The sequence below is a fragment of the Corvus kubaryi genome, unplaced genomic scaffold, assembly GCF_017639235.1.
Source record: "Corvus kubaryi isolate FWS band 111438036 unplaced genomic scaffold, C.kubaryi_AGA036_p1.0 37398, whole genome shotgun sequence".
Classification (NCBI taxonomy): Eukaryota; Metazoa; Chordata; class Aves; order Passeriformes; family Corvidae; genus Corvus; species Corvus kubaryi.
This window is the reverse complement of record NW_024581137.1, coordinates 38182506-38203706: the sequence shown is the minus strand read 5'-3', so window position 1 is coordinate 38203706 and position 21201 is coordinate 38182506. Positions and strand designations below refer to the sequence as shown.

Genomic DNA, 21201 nt, shown 5'->3' with positions numbered 1-21201 from the left:
AGTTTAAGAGGTGATCAAAATACTTTATTCAAAAATATATTTTTCCATGTATTTTTTACATTTTCAGTTACAATTAAGTAAATTGTTAAACTAGAAAGAAACATTATCTTTTTAGATTTATTTGAGATTCCTCTTGCCTTCTCTTGTCTATGGAAGCTATTTAAAAGTTCCAGACATTTCATCAAGTATCACTTAAAGAATATAAGGACAATGAGAAGATTGTCAGTATTACAAGGATTAAAATCAGCCCCTCGAGACAGGAAATTTAACTGAAAACTATAATTTCCTTCCAAGTCCAGGTTATGCATCTTCAAAAGTAGTTTGGGGGTAACATTCAGTAACAGTATTAGACTACGCTTTTGAAACAATTATTTTAAAATTTCAGTTGAAAAGATCTTGTAGGTAGGCTCAGAATCAGTAAATCATTCACAAACAAACTTTCAGAAGGGACAAAGTGTAGAGACAGTACACAATTTTGATGTTCTAATTAAAAAGAAAAGTTATAATCAGTTTGTTTGTATCTACTTAATAATTTTCAGTTTCTCTGAAAAAAAAAATTCAAAATGCCTGCTCTCCTGAAATCTGAATTTTATCAAGCTTCCCTATAAAACAGGCATACTTATTCATTATTCCTACTTAAAAGTCAACCACCGCTTTGGATTTGCTAGGAGTATTTTATCAATTTTATCTTGGGATATGCCTCTAATTAGCATTTTAGGAACTATATTTTTAAAGATATGTGAATATCCATGACCTCCATATTTCATCAACCTGTTCTTGGTGTGCACATCATGAGCCATCAGAATTCTGTCTTCATAGCCTTCATCAATCAGCATACGAATCCTGCAAAAGTTAAAAGCATCCCTGCCAGTGAAAGTTCTCACTGCAACAGCACAGAACACACTAGGATTTACATTTCTTATGTTACTGTACTGCTGGACTGTATTATAACAGAAAATACTTAGGTGCTCAGAGGACATACTCCTTACATTTACCTGAAATTAAAATGCATTTTTTATCGCATGAAAAATCCTCCACCTCTGAAAACACACCACCACACATATCAAAACGGAGAAGAAAAATTCTTTCCTTTTGGCACATGACTTTGCATTTCCAGACCCATTAAGTCCACAGAGGAATTCAAGAACTTCAGCATCACCACACACGGAACACAGGTTTTATATACATGAGTAAATAATAATTTCCTACATAAATTCCTTCTCAGCAGGTTACTTCTTACTACTGTCACAAAGCTGGTCCCACTACATTTGCTAATGACCAGACTCTGTGTATGACAGGTCTTTAAGGAGCCTGGCTCAATTACATATATACTTCCATATCTTCAGTTAAATCACATTTGCAAAGCAGATTAATAAAAACTTGCAGTTGCCAGTATCATACTCTATATAGATGGTTATCATCCAAACACATTTCAAAGATGTTCATTAAAGAAGATAAGTAAGACTGGTGTGGCACAGCACTAGTACACGCCAGGAAATAAGAACTAATATGGCAGCGCAGCTAAAAAGCCTTGGCAACATGACAAGTCAGCTTGGAAAAAGAAGTAATCCTTCTGGTCACACCCTTGTAGCAGGACTGCTACAAGTCCTTCGGTTCCATGTTTCACTCAGGTAGCCTTAATCCTTTGATCAGCTAATTTTTTAGCATTTATAATATGTGGATGTCTACACTCCTGTCTTGCATGACTGTTAAGCTTCCCAGTAAGCTTCAGTTTAGTTTAGCAGGGGATTGCAGCATTGAAGTGGCAGGGTTTGACAGACCAGCCCTGGAAAGTGCTCATTCCTCATGAAGGCCTCCAATTCCATCACTTGCCAGCACTGTGAAATTCCAATTCTTACCTTCCCGACAATGCTTTGATCAGCAAGAAAACAAAAACTAGCCTTGCAAGTAACCGCACTGTATCTGAAAGCCCTTACTGACAGTTTTTATTACAACTAGTTACAAGGGGATACATGTAGCAGGATCTAATCAACACAGGCAGCAGAAAGAAGGCAAATAGGACAGAATTTAGTAAAATGTTGCAGTCTCTCAAAGCCCACCATACACTGTGCCATACAGTGCACAACACTACATAAACCATAGTGTTACAACATCACAAGGATCTCCTCCAGATATCTTCAAAAGTATTTCTGAAATACAGAGAGACCACAAGCCAATCAGAGAGTACGAGCAATGGCACTGGAGGAACTAAGTTCCTTGCCAACCAAACATATTCTTAGAATCACCTCTTTTAACATTGACGTAATGTCATGGGTTGGGGAGGCATACAATCCCTCCCATTCTGTATCCATTGCTCCTTTTTGCTCATTCCTGTAAATTTAGTTAGTACCTGCTTCTGATTCCAAACTGCCCCAGAACAAAAGTCACTGTTTTGCTTGCATTGGCAGTAGACTGCAGCCAAACTGCTGAAGTACATACAGACAGCTAAACTGTGTCAAGTAGGTATGTTATGACTACAGAAGTTTATGTTTTGAACAGAAAAGATGTGAACAAATATTTTCCATTCAGTATTTTCATTTAGAGGTCAATTTGATTTCTACCTCTGTGGTACTGTTTCATGAAACAAAACCCTAAGGAGATTGCCCCAGCCATCCTACGTCCACTGTGGGTGCATCAATATCCATTTAATGGCACTTATAACTCAAATGCACATACTCACACTGTGCAATGAGAAGACAAACTTTTCACCTTTTCTTCTTATGAACAGCCTGCTGCAAGAAATACTCAGACACTAGAGTATTTCAGGAGAGACAATGGTGGTTGAGCAAGTATCATGGATAGAATGAACACTCTGCCACGGTTGAACATGCACTTGTTAACTAAGGCCTAGTCCAGTCCTCTCTATATACTCCCCAGTGCTTCTGTAGATGCTGACCTTCCATGGCACAGGAGAGGGCAGGAGGCACAGCAGAGAAAGCAACTTTACTCATTCTAAATGCGAAAACTGTGGATTTCTTGCATCAGTTTAAAATACTGACTGCAAGACTGAGAGCACTGTTAAGAGAAACAATCTCTAGTGTGAAGAGCAGCAGCAAATGCTTGGCAGTGAGTGGAATAACCACAGCACCTTCGTAGGAGAGAACAGTTTGAAAATAGATCAGTTTCAAGATTAATCTGACAATGAGGGGGAGGGAAGCTATGTCTGAAATGTAAGGGAAAGCTAGAAGTTACTTCATTAGTGATCAGCAATCATAAAATCCTTCTCATCAAGGAGAAGGAAAGAACTGTTTGTGACTCTGGAAGAAAAAAAAAGATACAGGCAGGATGGCACCCCCCTCTCAGACACCTGCCACTTCACTGCTCACAAACACTGTGGACAAACAGCACGGCAGCATCACACCTCCAGATGGAGTGGAAGGAGTGAGGTGTCCATTCCCAGCTGATCCTACCTTCTCTCAGACAGTTTTTACACAGAATGTATCTCCTTGGCAAAACTTTGTGTTAGCACAACAGATTTGCAGTGCAGCTGAGCTGAGACTGCAGGTGCTGATGAGAAGCAGGGAAGAGGTATCCTGCCAGTGGGGCCAATATTTTCACATTGTGAGTGAGTGTGAGGAGCATGGGAGATCTGAGGAGACAGGAATCCCATCCTTCAAAAGAGAGAAAGGACAAAAGGACAGGGGGAGGAAAGGTGATAAAGTGCTTGGAAGAAAATAGGCAGTTTTTCAAGATGAAAGCACAGAATCAAATCCATCCAAAACACCAGTGAGTTTTGCTGGGATAGTACACTAGTGAGGAGATGTAACAGGCTCAGATGATGTTTAGTAGCAGCACTAGGTTTCCAGTACTGTGTTTCAAACAGAAGTACTTAATCCTATCACATACACAGTATTTCCAGCCTTTTCCTTTTTACAGACTGTATAAATTCAGTAAATGATAAAATTCAACCAGATTAACATGGAATTAGGACAGAGAATGAAGTTTAAAAAGCTCTTGATCTTCTTCTCAAGTAACTTCCTACAACACTGGGATTCTGCATCTTTCTCTCAGAAGAAATGATACATGCTGCTCTAAAGGTGTGACAGCAGCAGGGGAAAATGGCATTATTTTAGTATGATAGAAGACAATTTTGAACAGCAAGCAGAATCGCTCTGTGACTGCCTTAAAACAAGTACCAATAGTATTTTTTTGTCAGTGGTCATGCTATAGCTAAAACTGCATGGGAGCAGATACCTTGCAATTCTTTCATTGTCGCTTGGCATGTCAATATCCGGATGGAACTGGTAATGAAGGAATTCTGTACCAAATAGGTCATACTCTAAGTAGCATCCAAGTTTAGCAAATTCGAGAAGTTCCTTTGTATCAAATATGGTCCTGCAGAACATAAATAACACAGAGTCAGCACTGTAACAGGAATAAAACTTCTTATGGTACGAGAACAGGTGTCTTGTGACCTCCTATTTGCAAGGAAAAAACCCAATAATCTAAGATTTAATTCACCCATTTGAAAAACAGGACTCCTGTTTGACACATGCAACTTAAGATGATACACAGCATTGTCTTTCTTACATTCATTTGGGATTTCATGCATTAAAAAACCAGAACAAAACCAACTCTTTCCCCAGGAAATAATGAAAACCTCTATGATAACCTTTAAACAGAAACAGGAAAGTTACTTACTTTTGATATCATTAACCCTCTCAACAGACAACCTAACAAGGAAGGACATTTAAGGAGGAGGTTAATTCATAGTGACATCAAAAAAAAAAAAAAAAAAAACCACAATGGATTACTTACACAAGACAGATTTACTTTCCCAAAAGAGTTACAGGAGACAGCTTCATCCAGGGCTTGTTTCATCCATCACACACCGGTAATATACAATTTTGTCTTTAGTTTCTATTTTGTACAGTGATGTTTCTGGATTGCCATTAGAACAGCAATATATCATTGTTTGCACTGGGATCTGGCCAGAACACCTTAAGAAAACGTCCTCACCAAAATATGTAATGGCACTGTGAGTATCTGGGACATGGGCTTTGCAGCAGATTTGAGAAGTGAAGGAACAAAGCTTCTAACACCTCTCACTCATTTGGAAAATAATGGCAACAGAAATAACAGCTCTCTGGAATATTTTGGGTTTTCTTTGAACCATTTTTACCAAGTGTATAAGCTGTCCAAAGGAAAACAAAAACACTCAAATGATCTGATTTTATCTTTACAGCTGCTACAATTTTTTTTTTTTTAAGAAGAAACCAAGTTTCCACAAGAGCAGCACAGTTAACCAAAAGGGCAGTAGTTTGCTGGGGTTTATTATTGCAGATGTTGATGTCACAAAGCAGTTTTACCTTATACAATTACATCACAGTCTGTTGCTATGGAAATGACTGATGTCACAATTTCAATATTATGACTTAACAACAGATCAAGTAGGAGGAACAGATGGGTATAGAGAGAGAAAACCCATGTTCAAACAAGCCTGCCATCAGCAGGAGTCTAAGACTTGCCAACTGTAATTAATAAAAAATGTTATTTTAAAATAAATGTTACAGTTTACAGAGACAGAACATATCACCAAGTGAGTTTTCAAAGTGCAGAGCAAAAGAACAGATTATTTTAGATCCAGCCCGGCTCAGTTCACAGGGAGACAATCACCAAGAGTATTCAATGCTGTGCAGGTGGCAAAAACACCCAACAATCTAGTTCAAAATCACAGCCAGAACAATTTCTTTTTAAAACTACTGTTAGTGTCATGCTTTTGGGTGTTCTATCCCAACGAAGAGCCGGAGAACTTAGTTTTGTCAGCCATGGGGTCCACTGTGATCCACAAAGATGTAGCAACAGCAGCAGTTCCCAGTACAAATTGCTGATCTCTGAGCTGGAATTGAGTGTTTGTGCAACACTGTCCCTGAACAGCCATGAGCTCATGGAAAAGGAGGGGGGTGAATGGTGAAGCATCCTGTAATGTGGACCTCAGCCATAAATACCACAGGGACAGACACCCCAAATTCATAACAGTTGCTCTGAGTCTTCTAACAAAAGTTAATCAAGTGAACCAAGATGTTGATGTCCTTTACAAACTTAACCCTGAACAAATGGCTAAAGCCAAGGCTCAAGAGCTTTTGCTCCCTGCCTTTTAGTACACCATAGTTCCACTATGGATACGTGCTACCTTTTGTTCTAAGGTGCTAAATTGCAAGACATGGTAGCCAGCATTTTAGTTTTATCATTTCATTGTAAATCCACTGTAAAACTACCATTCTATGTCAAATACAGACATGAAATATGGAGCTATATACAAATTTATCTCACATTTAAGGGACTGGGATGCTCCCACGTGGATTTTTCTTACTGGAGGAGACTTAAAATGTTAAATGCACATTGCAAAGCCAAACTTCACAGTAGTTTATGTTATAGCAAGTGCCAACCTGAATGTGTGAAAGTAATGATAGAAAGAGATATAAGGAAATGTCATATTGTGCATCAGCAGCTGTTACTGAAACCGCATCTCTGTTTTCCTACTTATATTGCTTAGTTTCTATCAATTAATTACTTAATTCAACAATTTACAACAATGTACAAGAGGCGAAAAACCATAATTGTATGTTTATGTTGTACCAAAATGGCTACATAACTACTGATACCTGCAGCTTGCTCAGTCCTCTTTCATAAAAAGATTTAAGTAACCACTTTTTCTTCAAAAAGGGGTGAAAAATACAGCTATAGATACAGTGGAATACAGGTAAATATGAAAAGGAATTAATTTATAATACTCAAATATAATTTCATGGCACGAATTTTATGCTCCTAAAATCCTCAAGTAAAACAAGGAGCTCTGTGTGAATATCAAACACCTGTAGCTCGATTTGCAAGCTCTTAGAGCCTGTAGCCATGAGAAATTTGGAGCACAGTGCTGTTGCCTGCACTGCATTCACACTGAGGGCAAACAATCCAATTTCTGAGAATCATATGACCACAAATAGTCTCCATTATTCAGCAACTGGCCAAACTAATCAATGCCTGGACATATTCCAGCTCACCATGAGCAACACAAGGTCATACAAAACTGATTTGGTAATAGAGGCTGTATTTCTAAGCTGGGGACAGAAAAGCATCCCAATTTCTCTCCATGCCTCATGTGGAGCTCCTGGCTTTTGTTCTTGAGGAAGCTAAAAGTTAACTATCTGGTCTATGTATGAACTATCCAAAACCCAACTATTTTCTTTTTAAGCAATATTTCCTCTGTCTGGTAGTAGAACATTAAAAATCTGCCTTTTGCTTTGATCCAGACTCCAGCCAAATCAAGGAAATCTCCATTAGCTTCTGTGAGATTTTGGTAAGGCCATTAAGAGTGACTCAGTGTTCAAAAGCTCTGGAAGCCCAGCAACTTCCCAACCAATTTAGTGAGAGCTGCTCAATGTCCAGTGCTTTGTAAATACAGGGATTTGTGCAGGGATCCAAATTCATGGAATTCCCATTTTTTAAATGTGTCTACAGTTGTTCCTAACCCCTCACCTAAGCTTTCAAAGCCAGCATTTAAAATACCAAAATCTTTATCAATGTGAATCTAAAAGCTGATCCTGACTGAATTGCTGAAGGATGATCAGGCTCTACATAAGCACTTATCTTTAAGTCAGTAAACTTGAGGATAATAATCTATGCCAACTTTTTCCAGCATAGTTTTGCAAAATCCCAGTGAGTTGTGTGGAAGCACAGCAGAACAGTCTCCTTACCTGTCGAGGTGAGACATGACTGTCTTTGAAGCATCAGCCCCAGCTTCCTGCAGAATGCGGATAATCTGGAAAGGTGAGTCGCTGTTCCTGCCAGGATGGATGATAACAGGGCACCCAAGCTGGGACTGAGCCTGTGCTGTTGCCTGAAGCACTCTGTGTTCACTCGGAGTCAAAGGCCAGGAGCAACCTATTTCTCCCACCACACCACACTTGATATTAGTCCCATCTGCTCCTTTGAGTACCTCATCAACAATAATCCCTGCCAGCTAGAGAACAGTAAAATGAGATTTTTGGTTATTAATACTATTTGTGTTAAATAGCATCAGATTTGGCCTATGGACACTGGGCTAGTTATACTCCCAAGGTCTTTCAGAATTTATTTAATTAACAGCTGCGTGTGTGAAAACACTGCAGTTAAAATCTGGTTTCTGTCAACTAATGTTATGCCAGCCATTCACCAAGACCAAAATAAACATAGAAGCAAATCAGTTTAACAGTATCCACTCACACATTTGTCCAGGTTTGCCAAGAAAGCTGGTCTACACGTAATTTGAACTCTGATTTAGGCAGAGATTAAATTTTCTTTAAAAAAAAAAAAAAGGTTAGTTTATTCCAAAACCTTTGCCTTGCACTCCTGAATTGGCTCCAGACACAACTCAATGTAATTTTTTCCAAAACAAGGGAGCAGAGAATAAGGAAACTTTGTCATTCAGATAGGAAAGGGAGAAACTCTGGCGAGCATCCTGAAGAGATAAGTTTAAGGCAAAACCTGCCTATGGCAATGCCAACGTAAAACAACAGGAGCTCTGCTGACTTCAGAACTACAAAAACAAAGCTCATTTGACAAATTCACAGGATCAAAATTAGCCTGCTTTAGAACATCCATTAACAAAAATATCAGAATCTCTTAATAAAACTAGTTTGCCATGAAAGCTTTCGTTTTTCTTTCCTGGAACAGGCCATATATCTTAAGCATACATTCAGAATTGAGAGCACAAAACGGCACTGATGATAGCCTACCTTCTAAGTGCTGAGTACAGGAAATCTGTGGGTCTCCCATCAGCCCACCAAACACAGAAGGGAAACTTTTGCCTTGGAAATCTATTTGTATCTATTCTATTTGTATCTATTTGTATTTCAAGCAATGGAAGAACACTTACGAAAAGCAGTACTGTAGTGTAGTTTGGGCCTGCTTGGGTCCAGTTTTGTTGGCAGCACTGCTCAAGTTTTGACCACTGATTTTTAAAATTAATTTGACTCATTTGTAAACGGCAACAGACTAAAAAAAAAATTTCTCAGCTCTATTCATACACATTCACAGCCTCCTACCTTGGAGAGTTCCATTCCCTCTTCTCCTTATCACCACATTTTCTTAATAAAAGATGAATATTTATTATTATAGGAGTATCTGGAGACCTCAGTTATTATTAACACATTGTCTTAGTCACCGTACAAACAGCCTGATGTAGACTATGCCCTGAAAAGCCTGGACAAATGATAGAGAGCTATAACACACAGCCTGAGCAGAGCAATAATTTACAACTGTCCTATAAATATTGCAATTATTTATGATTTTTACAAGAATGCTGGGTAAACTCACTGGGAAGCAATTAGCCAGAAAAAGTGACAAAAGAGGTAGCCAGGATAAAATCCTTCCTTAAAAAATAGTAAAAAACTCAAGATAATTGGTGGTGTACCACAGGTCCACATATGAAATACTGTATTTTCCTCTTACTGTTGCATTATAACAAACCCCTCAGAGAAAACGGAGCTTAAGAACTGGAAATTCTGACAGATAACCCAAGCGCATGCAAGCAGTGCTCCTCCAGCTATTACACACGAGCAGTAATGCTGATCCTGTTTTCTACACTGAGAACCTCTTTATTTCATCTATTTTACTGGAACCTCTCTCCAACTTTGGCTTACCCAGAGATAATTCACAGGACAGAGACACTGAAGCAATGGTTAAGACTTACCTGCTCCACCGTCATGGCCTGTGTTTGAGAAGAATGAGTGGAATCCACATAAAACCCAGCACCAGCAATAATATGAACTCCAGTTTCTTCAGCAAGTTTCTTCAAAGTATTCACATCCCGGCCAATTCCTGTAGTTGTGTTTTCCACAATCGTCCCACCACCTGCTGCTTTAAAATGCAGCAGCTCCTCCCTCACAGCATCTGTTTCCCGATACAAAAGAAGGTTTTCTTTATGGCTGTAGGGATTTTGCTTAATCCAAAACAAGTTCTTCATCTCAATGGGCCCATTAGACAAAGGCTCTTGGCCTGGAGAAGGTGGACAAAAGCAGCTGCTGTAGTTCATTGTCAAGTGTTCGTGAGTTAATGTGTAGCCAAGACAGTCTGGCTCCACAGGGCCCAAGACAGTCTGCACTTTTCCACTCAAGGAAGGCATTTTTCTTTAACAAAGGGGGAAAAAAATCAGATCCTAAAGGAGTCTGGGAAGGAAGAAGAAAGGAAACAAAAACATTTCAGAAAGAGCAGTGCTTTCTCAGGCAGTTTCTGAAATCTCTTGCACATGTACCTACACACTGTGTGTGTTCACTGGGATGTTCCCAAAAGCTGTTTGCAGCAGGGTGGGCAATATGAAAAACAAGGCATTTATTTCAACCAACTGTACTTGTATCAGTACTCCAGTAACATAAACACATCATATTTCAGTACCTGGAAATTGCAATCATTTATTGTGCTGCAGTCAGTATCACATTAAGATAAATGTTTCCTATTTAATAACAACCACTGTATGTTCATTTAGGATTCTTTGCTCTTCAGCAGCTGTCAAATTTTGTCAGCTTCAGCCACCAGATGAACACACTTGGCACCAAGCCTGAATATTCCTTACTGGTATGTTCAGTTTATCTGTGGCCTCCAAGACTCAATGTCCCCCTCGCATGCCGAGGAAGCTGTCTGTGTTTGGGCACCTTGTCTGCCCCCCTCTAAGTGGAAGGCAGGAGTAGGGGTGATAATCTGCTCCTCTGGCTACAGCAGGACTCAGGTTCTCCTGACAGCTGCGCTCTGGAGGTCTGGAACAGCCCAGGACCACTCCTCTAAGGCTGACAACAGTTGCCAAAGATACAGCACAGCCCACAAACAGCGGTGGAGAAGCCGAAGTGCTTCACTGGCCAAGTATTTTACCAGCGAAGAACAGACCTTAATCTAACAATTTATATACAGCTCAGCATCTCAGACACTGTTTAATTCATCTTTAACACAAATGAAACAATGTTACTTCTCAAAACTTCAAATGAGCAGTGACAAAGACAAACACTGAGGTTACAGTCTGCAACTGGTTCATGTTGAAGGCCCTGTGCCAGTTTGGCCTGACTCACTGCAGGTTAGAATTAACTGCAGCTCTCCCCATTGGGATTTTAATTTTTTTTCCTTTGGTAGTGGGGGTAGTCCTGACTAACCAGTTCATGTTAGATCTCCCTGATGCTAGTCACAAAGGCTTGAGGATATATAGTTAAAATCCCTACACAACCAAAATCATCAGTTATGAAACAAAATACATGTTTAATCATGTCCAGAGGAAAGGACTAACTAGAGCATGCATTATTGATTAAAGAGAGAAAGGTCTTTCCCATTTTTGCCTCCCTTTTAGTGAATAATGTCATAAACATGGGTTTGTTACTGGTAAAGCCCTCAGAGGACATTTTCCTTTTAACTGCTAAGGTTAATCTACCAGGATGACAGAAAAACTGAAATCTGAAGGGCACTGAACTCTACATATCAAAGGGCACAGGAACATCAAGATCTCTTTGGGGATACTTTGATCTCATGAGAAGCAGTCACTGTCAGAGCATCAATGCACAAAAGTGACCCAGACCCCAGAAAAGGCAGCTATTGCCTCCCTGGTGAAGTCCATAGTGCTGGGGCTCACTGTAATAAGAAGAGTTGGCCATCCGTAAAAAAGAGAAATGACTGACTGACTATGTTTACTTGCCTTGTATACAAGTAGACTTAGGAAGAACTGTTCTTTTAGGAATTTCTTTCCTGAACTAGCACGTTAACTTGTCTGAGAAGGTAGAAGAATAATTACTCTCATAGAACAGACTGAATCAGCTGGCTATTAATCAGCTGGCTGATTAATAGAACAATTTATTTTTCTTCCAAACAAATTAAGAAGTGCATGATTTCAGAAAATATTATTCTTGAGCAAATAATTCAAAGCAAAATACCTGTCTTAGTCAGAAACTGCTCCTAGCTGCAATTCAATTAAGCAGTTGTTAATTCCATCCTTGAAGAAGGCTGGTGCTCTATATAGAGCAACCCACTATTTCGGAGAAAGTTCAGTGATCTGAGTCATTCTTATATGCACAGCAAAGCAACTGACATAATTCTAAGCATTACCTTTGCTTTATTTTTTTACCTTTTTTTTTTTTTTTTAATGTTAAGTATCTATGCTCTGGCATTCAGCAAAACCCTGACAGCAAAGAGTGATAACTACCCTCTGCATTGGATTCACACTTCTCTTTCCCCATGTTTACTGACAATTTTCCAATCCATTTATTAAGTTAGCAAACCAAACCTATGTACAATTAAATATACAAGTATTTAATTTCTTTTGATAAAGCTTGACACAGATCAATTACAGTCTGTTTCCTTAACAATCTTACACTTCAGCCGCTTAGCTATTTAGTACTGCAGTTACTCAAAAAGGCCACTCTAATCAACTGTGAATTTTTGCTTGCTTTCAGATTATCACTTTGAAGAAAAGTTGATTACCCTCAATTAATCTGGCCTGCCCATTGCAAAGACCCAATGGCTGCTCATGTGAGATCTGAGGCTGCTGTCTTGTGATTTGTAACGGCAGGAAACATCTAAAATTACCAATTCCCGTGCCAGGTTTCTCTTGTAGCAGACACAACCTGTTGATTTTTAAACTCTAGATTTCAGATTATAGCTCACATACAGAATTTACAGAACCTTTTGACTGAGGCCAAGGATTTTTATAAATATAAGAAGCATCACAAGAAATGGAAACTGACACAAAGAGCATTTAAAGTAGGCCTAATTTTATCTTCATGAAAAATATATTAATGCCTGGTCCAGCTTAATAACACAGTTTTAGAAACCCACCACTCTGAATAAAAGAATTATAAAAAATAAAGACAGTCAGTAATCTGTGACTGGAATTATTTTTGAAACCACTATCCTGATATCTTCCCTACTGTCATTCACATAAACAGCCTACTCTGATTATGCTATGATACGTTATTCCTAATAAGATTCACTTGATGGAATCAGAATTTAATTAAGTATTTTTAAAACAGAATTTAGGTGCAAATAGCTTTTAAATGGAAGAAGGATTCATATTTAATTTAAGTATGCATATGTTACTACAGAAATCAACGTTTGTGTGTTTTTCTTGTGACTTGCATGCCACGTTTTACACAGAACTTTCTTCTGAAAAAGTTGCTTCTTTCATACACCAAGAACTGCATTCATACCACCCAATTTAGCCATTTAAATGATGTATGTCTACTACAGAACAATCATCTAGACCATTTTCATAGTGGAGATGGAAGAACGTTATCTATAGGCAATTCGTCCAGCTTATTTTGGATGCTTGTAATAGGACAGGACAAGTCACTTTCTGTAATGTTATCCTCCTTCCATGGACTAAGGAGCAAGCCAAGAAACAATCCAGGACAAGACAAATATATTTCAGATGGTTCTACATAAGACATCTGAATTACATTTCCTTAATCTCAACCCAGTCTGAGGTTAGGGGGAAAGGTGCTGATTCCTATAACAGAAGATAAACAGGTAGGTTCATATCTGGCAATAACAGCTATTTTGGTTTTGAAAATCACTAATTTATGTGGTAGTATTGCCAAGGAGCTCCTGCACAGTCCAAGACTTCTCAGCTCTGGGCGCTGTATAAAGAGAGAAATAAATTATATTTCCTGAAAATTAAAAATTCAGACAAAAATGAGAAAATTACTTCAAGATATAACCAAAACTTGTATTATTACACAACAACCTTGAAACAATACCTTAACATTTTTGTAATAAATGCTGGACAAATCTTTGTAACCACCAATTGCATGATGCATAAAATACAACTCTCACCATCAGCCAACTACCAAATCCTGCTGAAGTAAATATTCTTCCTAGAGGTATTGGTAAGAGAAAAGAGACTTGCTACTGAAAAGGTCATGGTGCTGCTTTCCTGACTCTGATAAAAACTCCACTGAGTTCAATAGATGTTTTGCCTGAATACTGATGACAAGATTTATGTTTCCACTTTTCCCATCTGAAACTTGTGCTTCAGTCATTGTGTCATTTTAATGGCCTTGTAATGGGAAGTCCCCCTAGGTTTGGATTAGTTGCTTCCTACAGTAATCTCATATTGCTGAAACATTATAATCACATAAACACAGTTTCCACATGCTAATTTTGCATTTGTTTTGATTCGGTAAGCACATTTTAATGGCATTACCACAGATTCTCTGTGGACTGCTGTGGGAATCATTTCATTGCTGTTACATTACAATGTGAGATTAGAGCAACATTAAATCCAGATTGCTGTGACATAAAATTTACCAAAAAAAGCAAAAAGAACGGCTCAATAGGTATTAACTGTATCCAGAAAAAGTTAAACACAGCTGCCATTTAGAAAAAAGGGCTGCCCTGGCTGCATCAAGAGCATTTTAAGTGGGTCTTTCCTTTACAACCATGCAGTCCTGGGAAATGTGACATAGCACAGGCTCACTATATACTTACAGATGGAGGAAATGTTTTGAGCATTCAATTCTAGTTTGAGCAACCCCTACAGAGCATGGAAAAGCCACTAATTAGAAATATATGAGACACGTGTAGGAAATTACTATTAGTTAGTCTATGCTGTGTTATCTTGCCATTCCCCACATGTAAACATTTTGTGACAAGGGAGAAAGTTAGCAAGACAAAGGAAGAGGAGAGGCAGATGTAAGAGAACATATGTAGACTATGTCAGGAAGAATTTTAAAAATTAACTTCTTTTTCTCTTTCTCCATGTTTCTGCCAATCCTGTAGAGGTTTACAGAGTGGAAGGAACTCAATACTGCCTGCTCAATACTCCCCATTCTTCCTCTTCCCCACCAGACAAGCAAGCTTTCTAACTTCTCCAACAGATGGATGCCAGATCTACTTTACCTTCTTCAAAAGTATATTCACGAGTGGTAATTACAGCACAAACACACCTGAAACCCAGCACTCCCTTGGACACAGATTTCAGCAAGCATGGCTTTTTTGCTCATGCATGTTGTCAGGCAAGCACAGCTAGAGGGACTGTGGAGCAGAGCTTGTCACAGCTGGGTGGCTGAGGGCAGCAGGACAGAACTTGCATTTGCTCCAGGACAGATGCTGACTCACCTGTCACTTAGCCCAGCAATTCCCTGTGCGCCAGTCTCCACAAAGTTCTCCAAAGCCTGTGACACTGTAGTCCTACATAGGCACACTCACACCATCACCAGTTTGTGTTACATGAGAGAACAATGCATCTTATATAGCTTTTGGGTTATTCTGCCCAAGAAACAGAATTTGAAAATGAGTGGAAGTACTGAAAAAATTGAGGTTTCTGGACAAACTTCTGTCTCTTCTGTAGAAATGGCAGATATGCTGCTCTGAAGGTGACAGATTATTTTCATTAAAAGTAATAAATGTTCTTCCCTGTCTTCAGAACTGACAACGGTCAGAAGTGACACTGGTCTTTTTCCTCTCCCAAAATGGAGCTACGAGATTACCATGATTTTCTGAACTTCAAGCTAACTCAAAGCTTTGTGTCCTAAGGAACAATGTCACATGGGAGATTTTTCATGCCTTGAATAAAGCTCTTATGAGAGAGGAGTAAGAAGAGAGGTGCCCCTCTCCTACACAAACTCCTGCCTAACCCCACAGGAGCATATGCTGCAGCTCTTCCCTTAGTGGGGCACCTTCACTTTCACACCTTTGGATGGCTGTATCTTCATGCAGCATGCATACAGTCCTCATCATTTTGGATGTGTAAGCTCTCAACTGGGTAGAAATTGGCCAACAGACTCAAAGCCTAGAGAACTCTTGGGGGGGAGTATTTAAAAAGCATCATCTACTCTACCTGGCCACATTTTTCCACGAAACACACTATTCTGGAAATACTCAGAATAGTGGGTTAATGTTGTGGCCTTCAGTAACCTACTTCTGGTCCACAAACCATTCAGAAACGTATTTCCTTAAGAAGCCAAGCTAAAAGAAATGCTACATATTGCTTTTTACTAAATTTTCTATATATGGTTTGAACAAACAAAAAGCCTTTACACTACAGAAGTGACAAGGAATACTAAAACTAAGACTTTATATAAGGTTACAGTATGTGCTATGAAAAAAAAATTACAAGAGCTTTAACCAAGCCTTATATCATCCAACTGTGATAAAGAAAAGTCCCATCAAAATATGCAGGTACACACACTCCACAGCAGCTACATTGCTTGAGTGGCACTGTGAATGTTCTACAACCCAAAAGCAAAGTCACTTAAATTTTAAGAGAAATGTAAACACTAGTACACATACGGGAAAGGCCAATATATTGAGCCCCTGCCCTCCGAACCTCTGAAAGGCACACTCTGATAAGGAGCTGGGTAAGTGAGAAGCAAAGCTTTTAAATGTTCACCTGAAAGGTAAGAGAAAATTCTTACAGCGGCTTCCCTCTGTGGCTCAGCTTGTGGCAGACAGACCTTCAGGCTTTGCAAGGCTTGAGGATCACATTCTGGCTCCAGCCAGGCTTTGAGCCAGGCATCTCTAAAGCAGATTGCTTCCTCACAGTCGAACTGCCACACCAGAACAAGCGCAGTACTGGTCTTGCAGGGTGCACAGACCCTTGGGATCAAAGCAAGCACGCGTGATTTGCCCCAAGAAGCAGAGTCTAAGTCACTCTGCATATAGAACTTTGCACTTTTTTTTTTTAATTTGGTTAAAGTTTAGCTGTTGTGACCAGAATGCTCAGACTTCTATTTTACCTTATTTCTGTGCAGATAACAGTCTCAAAATCTAGGCTTCTCTGAGCAAAGTCACATTGAAGTTTCTCTTCCTCAGAGAGATCTGAGACCAGCATACCCCTAAGTGTTTTTTCATTAACATCTCCTTTAGAAGAACTTCAGGGATTTTTCATTCTGGGCAGCTTCCAAAATTACTCCTGATAAAAGGTCAGATAAAAATTCTCCTCCAGGGTCAAACATTACATTAATTATATTTTACATGCACACATAGTGTTTTTAGGCCAAAAATCAGAACTGAAGTCACATTATGCTATATGCAAATATGGGCTAAGTCCTGCATGTTAATACATACATTCATGTTCTTAAGACTTAATGGAATCACATTTGCTTCTCATGGGTTCTAGGGCACAAATACATACTCTCTTGCTAGGACAACAAGATGTAGGAAAAAAAGTCTCCTTTTCAGGAATGCATATCCAGCCTTTATTCCCTCTAAATTTCAAATTTGAAACAAGCATACATCTAACTCTACCCTTTGCTGTTATTCTCACTGACTTTTACTGGTTTTCTCTCTACTTAAGGTCACACACATATTTTCATATGAGCTTAAACATTGCAGTAAGCATTCTGGGTGGAGCATTATCACTCACTTGTACAGTCTTACACAGCCACACCAAATCACTCTATGATCTTTACATGCAGAAATGCACTATACAAATCTAAGCAATGGATGAGTGATGTGCATTACTACTTCTTGATCAAGACTGAACATTACCATCAAGAAAAATTCAGATGAATGAACCCCAACATCAGCTTTGCCACAGAACACACCAGTCACTGATCCACTGAGACCTGTAAAGCCATGCATGGTGGAAAAGAGCATAGGGATTGGGTTTAATGTCTCATTAAATACTACAGACTGCAGCAACTGAAATAAGCACAGGCTTCCAGAAAACCACCTTCTTTACTAGGGAGTGATGAGCTTAGATGTACAGAACTAAATTCAGTGTCCCACTACTGCAAACAACTGCATCACAAAATTTGCAACCAATCTGAAGACCTAATGGGAAAAAATACCTGGAGAAAAGCCTTTGGACTGTGGCTTTGTGTCAGGAAATGGAAGCTGTATGCCCTTCTCAAAATCCACTTCTGCTCTAAAGAAACAAGGCCACACAAGAAAAGCTAATGTGAGACAAGTGAAAGCTCAAAGCTGATGGGTGTAATTCAAGGAGTATCTTTTACCTTAGAGAACGCCTTTACAGAGTCTGCATGCTTTGTCAGCGGTCAGAGTCAATGACCTCTTGCTTATACAACTCCTGTTGTTTTAAAGTTCTTATCCCCACCTGGGAACAACAGTGGAATGCTAGGAACGACCAACACACACAAGCTGATAAAATTGTCAGGTCTCCTACATAACCTTCTGCTTCCTTTCCAGGTATTGCTGAATCCTCAGTCTTAACCAGAACTGGACAGAGAACCCTGCCACTGTTTTGCCTTTTTGTATTTCTGAAAGAAGATACAAACTCAGTATTTTTGTCCTGAAAACTATTAACTATTTTCAAAAAAAACCCCTTGCTACCCAGTCTAAAGTGAACAACAAAGAACAAAGTCCACCAATAAAGCTTACAGAACACCAGAGTTCAAGCATTAAAACCAGTGGAAGATTTCCAGACGCATCTGAAAATGACCCATCTGCCAAAAGGTACACAAATCACATCTAAAAAAAAGAGGTAAATTCCTTTCACTTGATCACTAATCCTCACTGTAGCAACTCTGGACAGGGAAAAGACAACTGTGGGATAAAACAATTCTCCTTTCACATTTTGAGGAAAGAAGTGAGATCCCAGAAGAGCAGAAAAAGGGAGTAGTTCAGCAGGTAACATACCATTCTTTGGTCCTCCCTCCTCCACAAAAGTTACGTCAATAAAAACCCTGTGGCTTTTGCTACACGAAAGTAGGGTTTCAGAATATCTTTGAGAAGAGTGATTCTACATGTTTCTGAGATCCAAGTAAAAAACTGTGATTTTCCTAAAGCTGTCATCTAAGAGATGATGGTGGTGGTGGCCCTTCTTTGTACTTCCTTTTTATCTGAGTAGTTAAGTACTTGTGAAACATATCCCAGCTATTGTTAGGATAAAATGCTTTTCTTGGATTATTACCAGCATACATATTACTATCAGACCAAACACATGGCCACTGCTTAGAAAATTCTGAGGAAGCTTTTTAATTTGTGACCAGAAAAATGACATTAAAGCAGGAAACCTGCTTCACCCTACCAGTTTTGAGAAGATGTAATTTCTTCTTGGAACTAGAGGGATGGGATACTCCCTTTCCCTTCCAACACAGCTGGCAATCCAGTTCTCCAGAAATGCAGAAAATGTTAAGAAGTTCAAAACTGCTCTGAATCAAACCAGGGACTTCAACCTTAGGTTTCCACAGTCTACATGGATCTCTAATCCTCCCCATACCAGACAGGTGGCCAGTCTGATGCAAGCAGAAGTCTCACTGTTTTCATGAGCCTTAAGAAGTCTTGGTTTCATCTAACAAAAAAATGAATTTGCTCAGTATTTCAAGTCCTGAAAGACAGGAAAAACATTTTAGATCTACATCAAGTGAAATAAGGAAAAAAATTCACAGAATGTTCAGAGGAATAGTCCTTTAATAAACACAGAACTCACTGGTGCCATATGCTTCACTGTATACTGATTTTTATGTGTGAGAAGCAAGCTGATGGCTCCCTAACCACAGAGGGAAGCTGTGACACTTGTTCCTGCTGCACCATGCATTAATTTAATAAGTTAGCACTGGTCACCTACATGAAGTATAATTAAGCATCTGAATGCCATTGTTGCCACCTTTGATTATAACTATGAAAATGAATGTGATGATGGTGACAGGATGGCAAATATTATGTCTGGTAAATTCCAAACATGAGAGGCATTCATAATAATAAATGACACTTACGTAGTCTTTCATAAAACAATCCCAAAGTACCTGACAAAATGATACAAAACTACCTATTAGAAGCATCACTTCACCCATCACTGAAACACAGCCTGCAGCAGAAAGAAGGCAACAACCTTTAAACACTACAGAACGTATTATGACAGAGGATGTTGAATAATGTATCCAGTGTAAAACAGAAGGGAATTCCAGACAAGTAAAACAAAATTTCCCAAATGTGACCTCGAGCTAAAAATTTGTTTCATTCAAGAACTGTCACAAGCCTCTAGCATACAGAAGACACCACCCTTAACAACAGACACCTGAAAAAAAGGATTATGGTTACAGGTATCTTAGAGATCACACATACATCACCAACCGGACCTGTGCGCTTCAACTCGCGACCAAACTAACCACAACACAAGACCTGCTGCAGAGGAGTTGCCAAAACCCAAGGCCACTGCCCAGCAGTGACTGCTACCGTGCACACCTGGCAGGGGGAGCTGGACCTCCCTCGCTCAATTCAGCCTCCCCTCCGCAGCTCACCAAGCTGGTGCCAGGGGAGTAGGGAGCCTGCTGCATCTGTGTCTTGGAAAGGGCAGCACGCCTCAGGCCACGGAGAACATGCATGGTGTAGGAACCCCAACAGGGCACACAGGCAAGTCTGGAGCTTTGCTGCTGAGCCTTGACAAGCCTGAACAACTCTGGAAGCATCTTGCAGAGGGCTGCTAGTGCTTCCAGATGGAGAGGCAGCTGAAGGCAGGCTCTGAAGGTCCCAGTTTTGGATTGAGGCATTTGTTCCTTCACAGAGACACCCTCGGGAACTGTCGGGAGAGGAGTACTAGAGAGGACGTAGTTCCAATATTTAACTTGTTATGGCTGTACAAATATTAAATACCAGCACTAATAATAGCAGCGTAGCTGCACTCACACAGTGAAGCCGCCTAAGCTCGAGGCTTATTCTGCTGATAACTATCATCTGGTGCTGTAAAACGCTTTTGCAGAGAGCTGCTCGTCCCCTCGCACTTCAGACGTGCCGCGGGGCTCCCCGCAGGAGGCCTGCCTGACCCAGCACCGCCGTCCCGGCCACCTCTGCCCCTCGTCCCGCAGCCGCTCCGCAGCCGGGGCTGTACCGGGTGGGCCGGGCCGCGCCGCAGCCCTGACCCGCGGCCCGAGCCCCGGCACAGCCCTGCGCTCCCCGCCCGCCCCAGTCCGGAGCGCCGCCGGCCGCTTCCCGCTCTCCCGCCTCCGGCCTTCCCGGGCCAGCAGCGCAGCGGGCGCAAGCCGCTCTCGCCCCTCAACTCGGGCCAAGTTTCCCGGCCCGGGCACCTTGTCGGGCCGAGGGCATCAAGGGCGAGCCAAGGGCATCAAGGGGGAGCCAAGGGCACCAAGGGGGAGCCCGGCATGGCTCTGGGCCGCGGGAGGTCGCGGAGCAGCTCCGCAGATGTTCCCCGGGTCCCGGGCGCTCACCCCGCGGGCCGGACCCTCCGCCAGCAGCACCGCACCCCGCAGGCCCCTGGCGGGCAAAGAGCCGCGACCGCCCCGAGCGGGGCGGGACTTCCCGGGGACGGGAGCGAGTGGTGGAGCAGGCTGG

The 21201-nt window shown here is 40.5% G+C and overlaps 1 protein-coding gene across 8 annotated transcripts; it reads right to left on the bottom strand.

The window, feature by feature from the left end:
* Positions 1-2: 2 nt before the first annotated feature.
* On the bottom strand, positions 3-21175 carry PTER (phosphotriesterase related). Of its 8 annotated transcripts, none has more exons than XM_042044359.1 (6): positions 21078-21136; positions 17742-17818; positions 9671-10145; positions 7695-7960; positions 4195-4335; positions 3-843 (listed from the first exon to the last, which is right to left on the bottom strand). In XM_042044359.1, exons 3-6 carry the CDS (start codon positions 10100-10102, stop codon positions 633-635), a joined length of 1050 nt encoding a protein of 349 aa, XP_041900293.1. In that variant the 5' UTR covers positions 10103-10145; positions 17742-17818; positions 21078-21136; the 3' UTR covers positions 3-632. The 8 variants fall into 8 exon arrangements, with proteins under 8 accessions (XP_041900293.1, XP_041900291.1, XP_041900289.1 ...); XM_042044357.1 differs by lacking the exon at positions 21078-21136 and adding an exon at positions 17907-17989; XM_042044355.1 differs by lacking the exon at positions 17742-17818 and having other exon boundaries at positions 21078-21175.
* Between the last annotated feature and the right edge of the window lie 26 nt (positions 21176-21201).

Coding starts and splice junctions, on each gene's coding strand:
- PTER (XM_042044355.1), bottom strand. CDS start 10,102: ATGCCTTCCTTGAGTGGAAAAGTGCAGACTGTCTTGGGCCCTGTGGAG. Junction 7,961..9,670: donor AGGCCATGACGGTGGAGCAG/GTAAGTCTTAAC, acceptor ACTGTTCTCTAG/CTGGCAGGGATTATTGTTGA. Junction 4,336..7,694: donor GTCATGTCTCACCTCGACAG/GTAAGGAGACTG, acceptor TATGTTCTGCAG/GACCATATTTGATACAAAGG.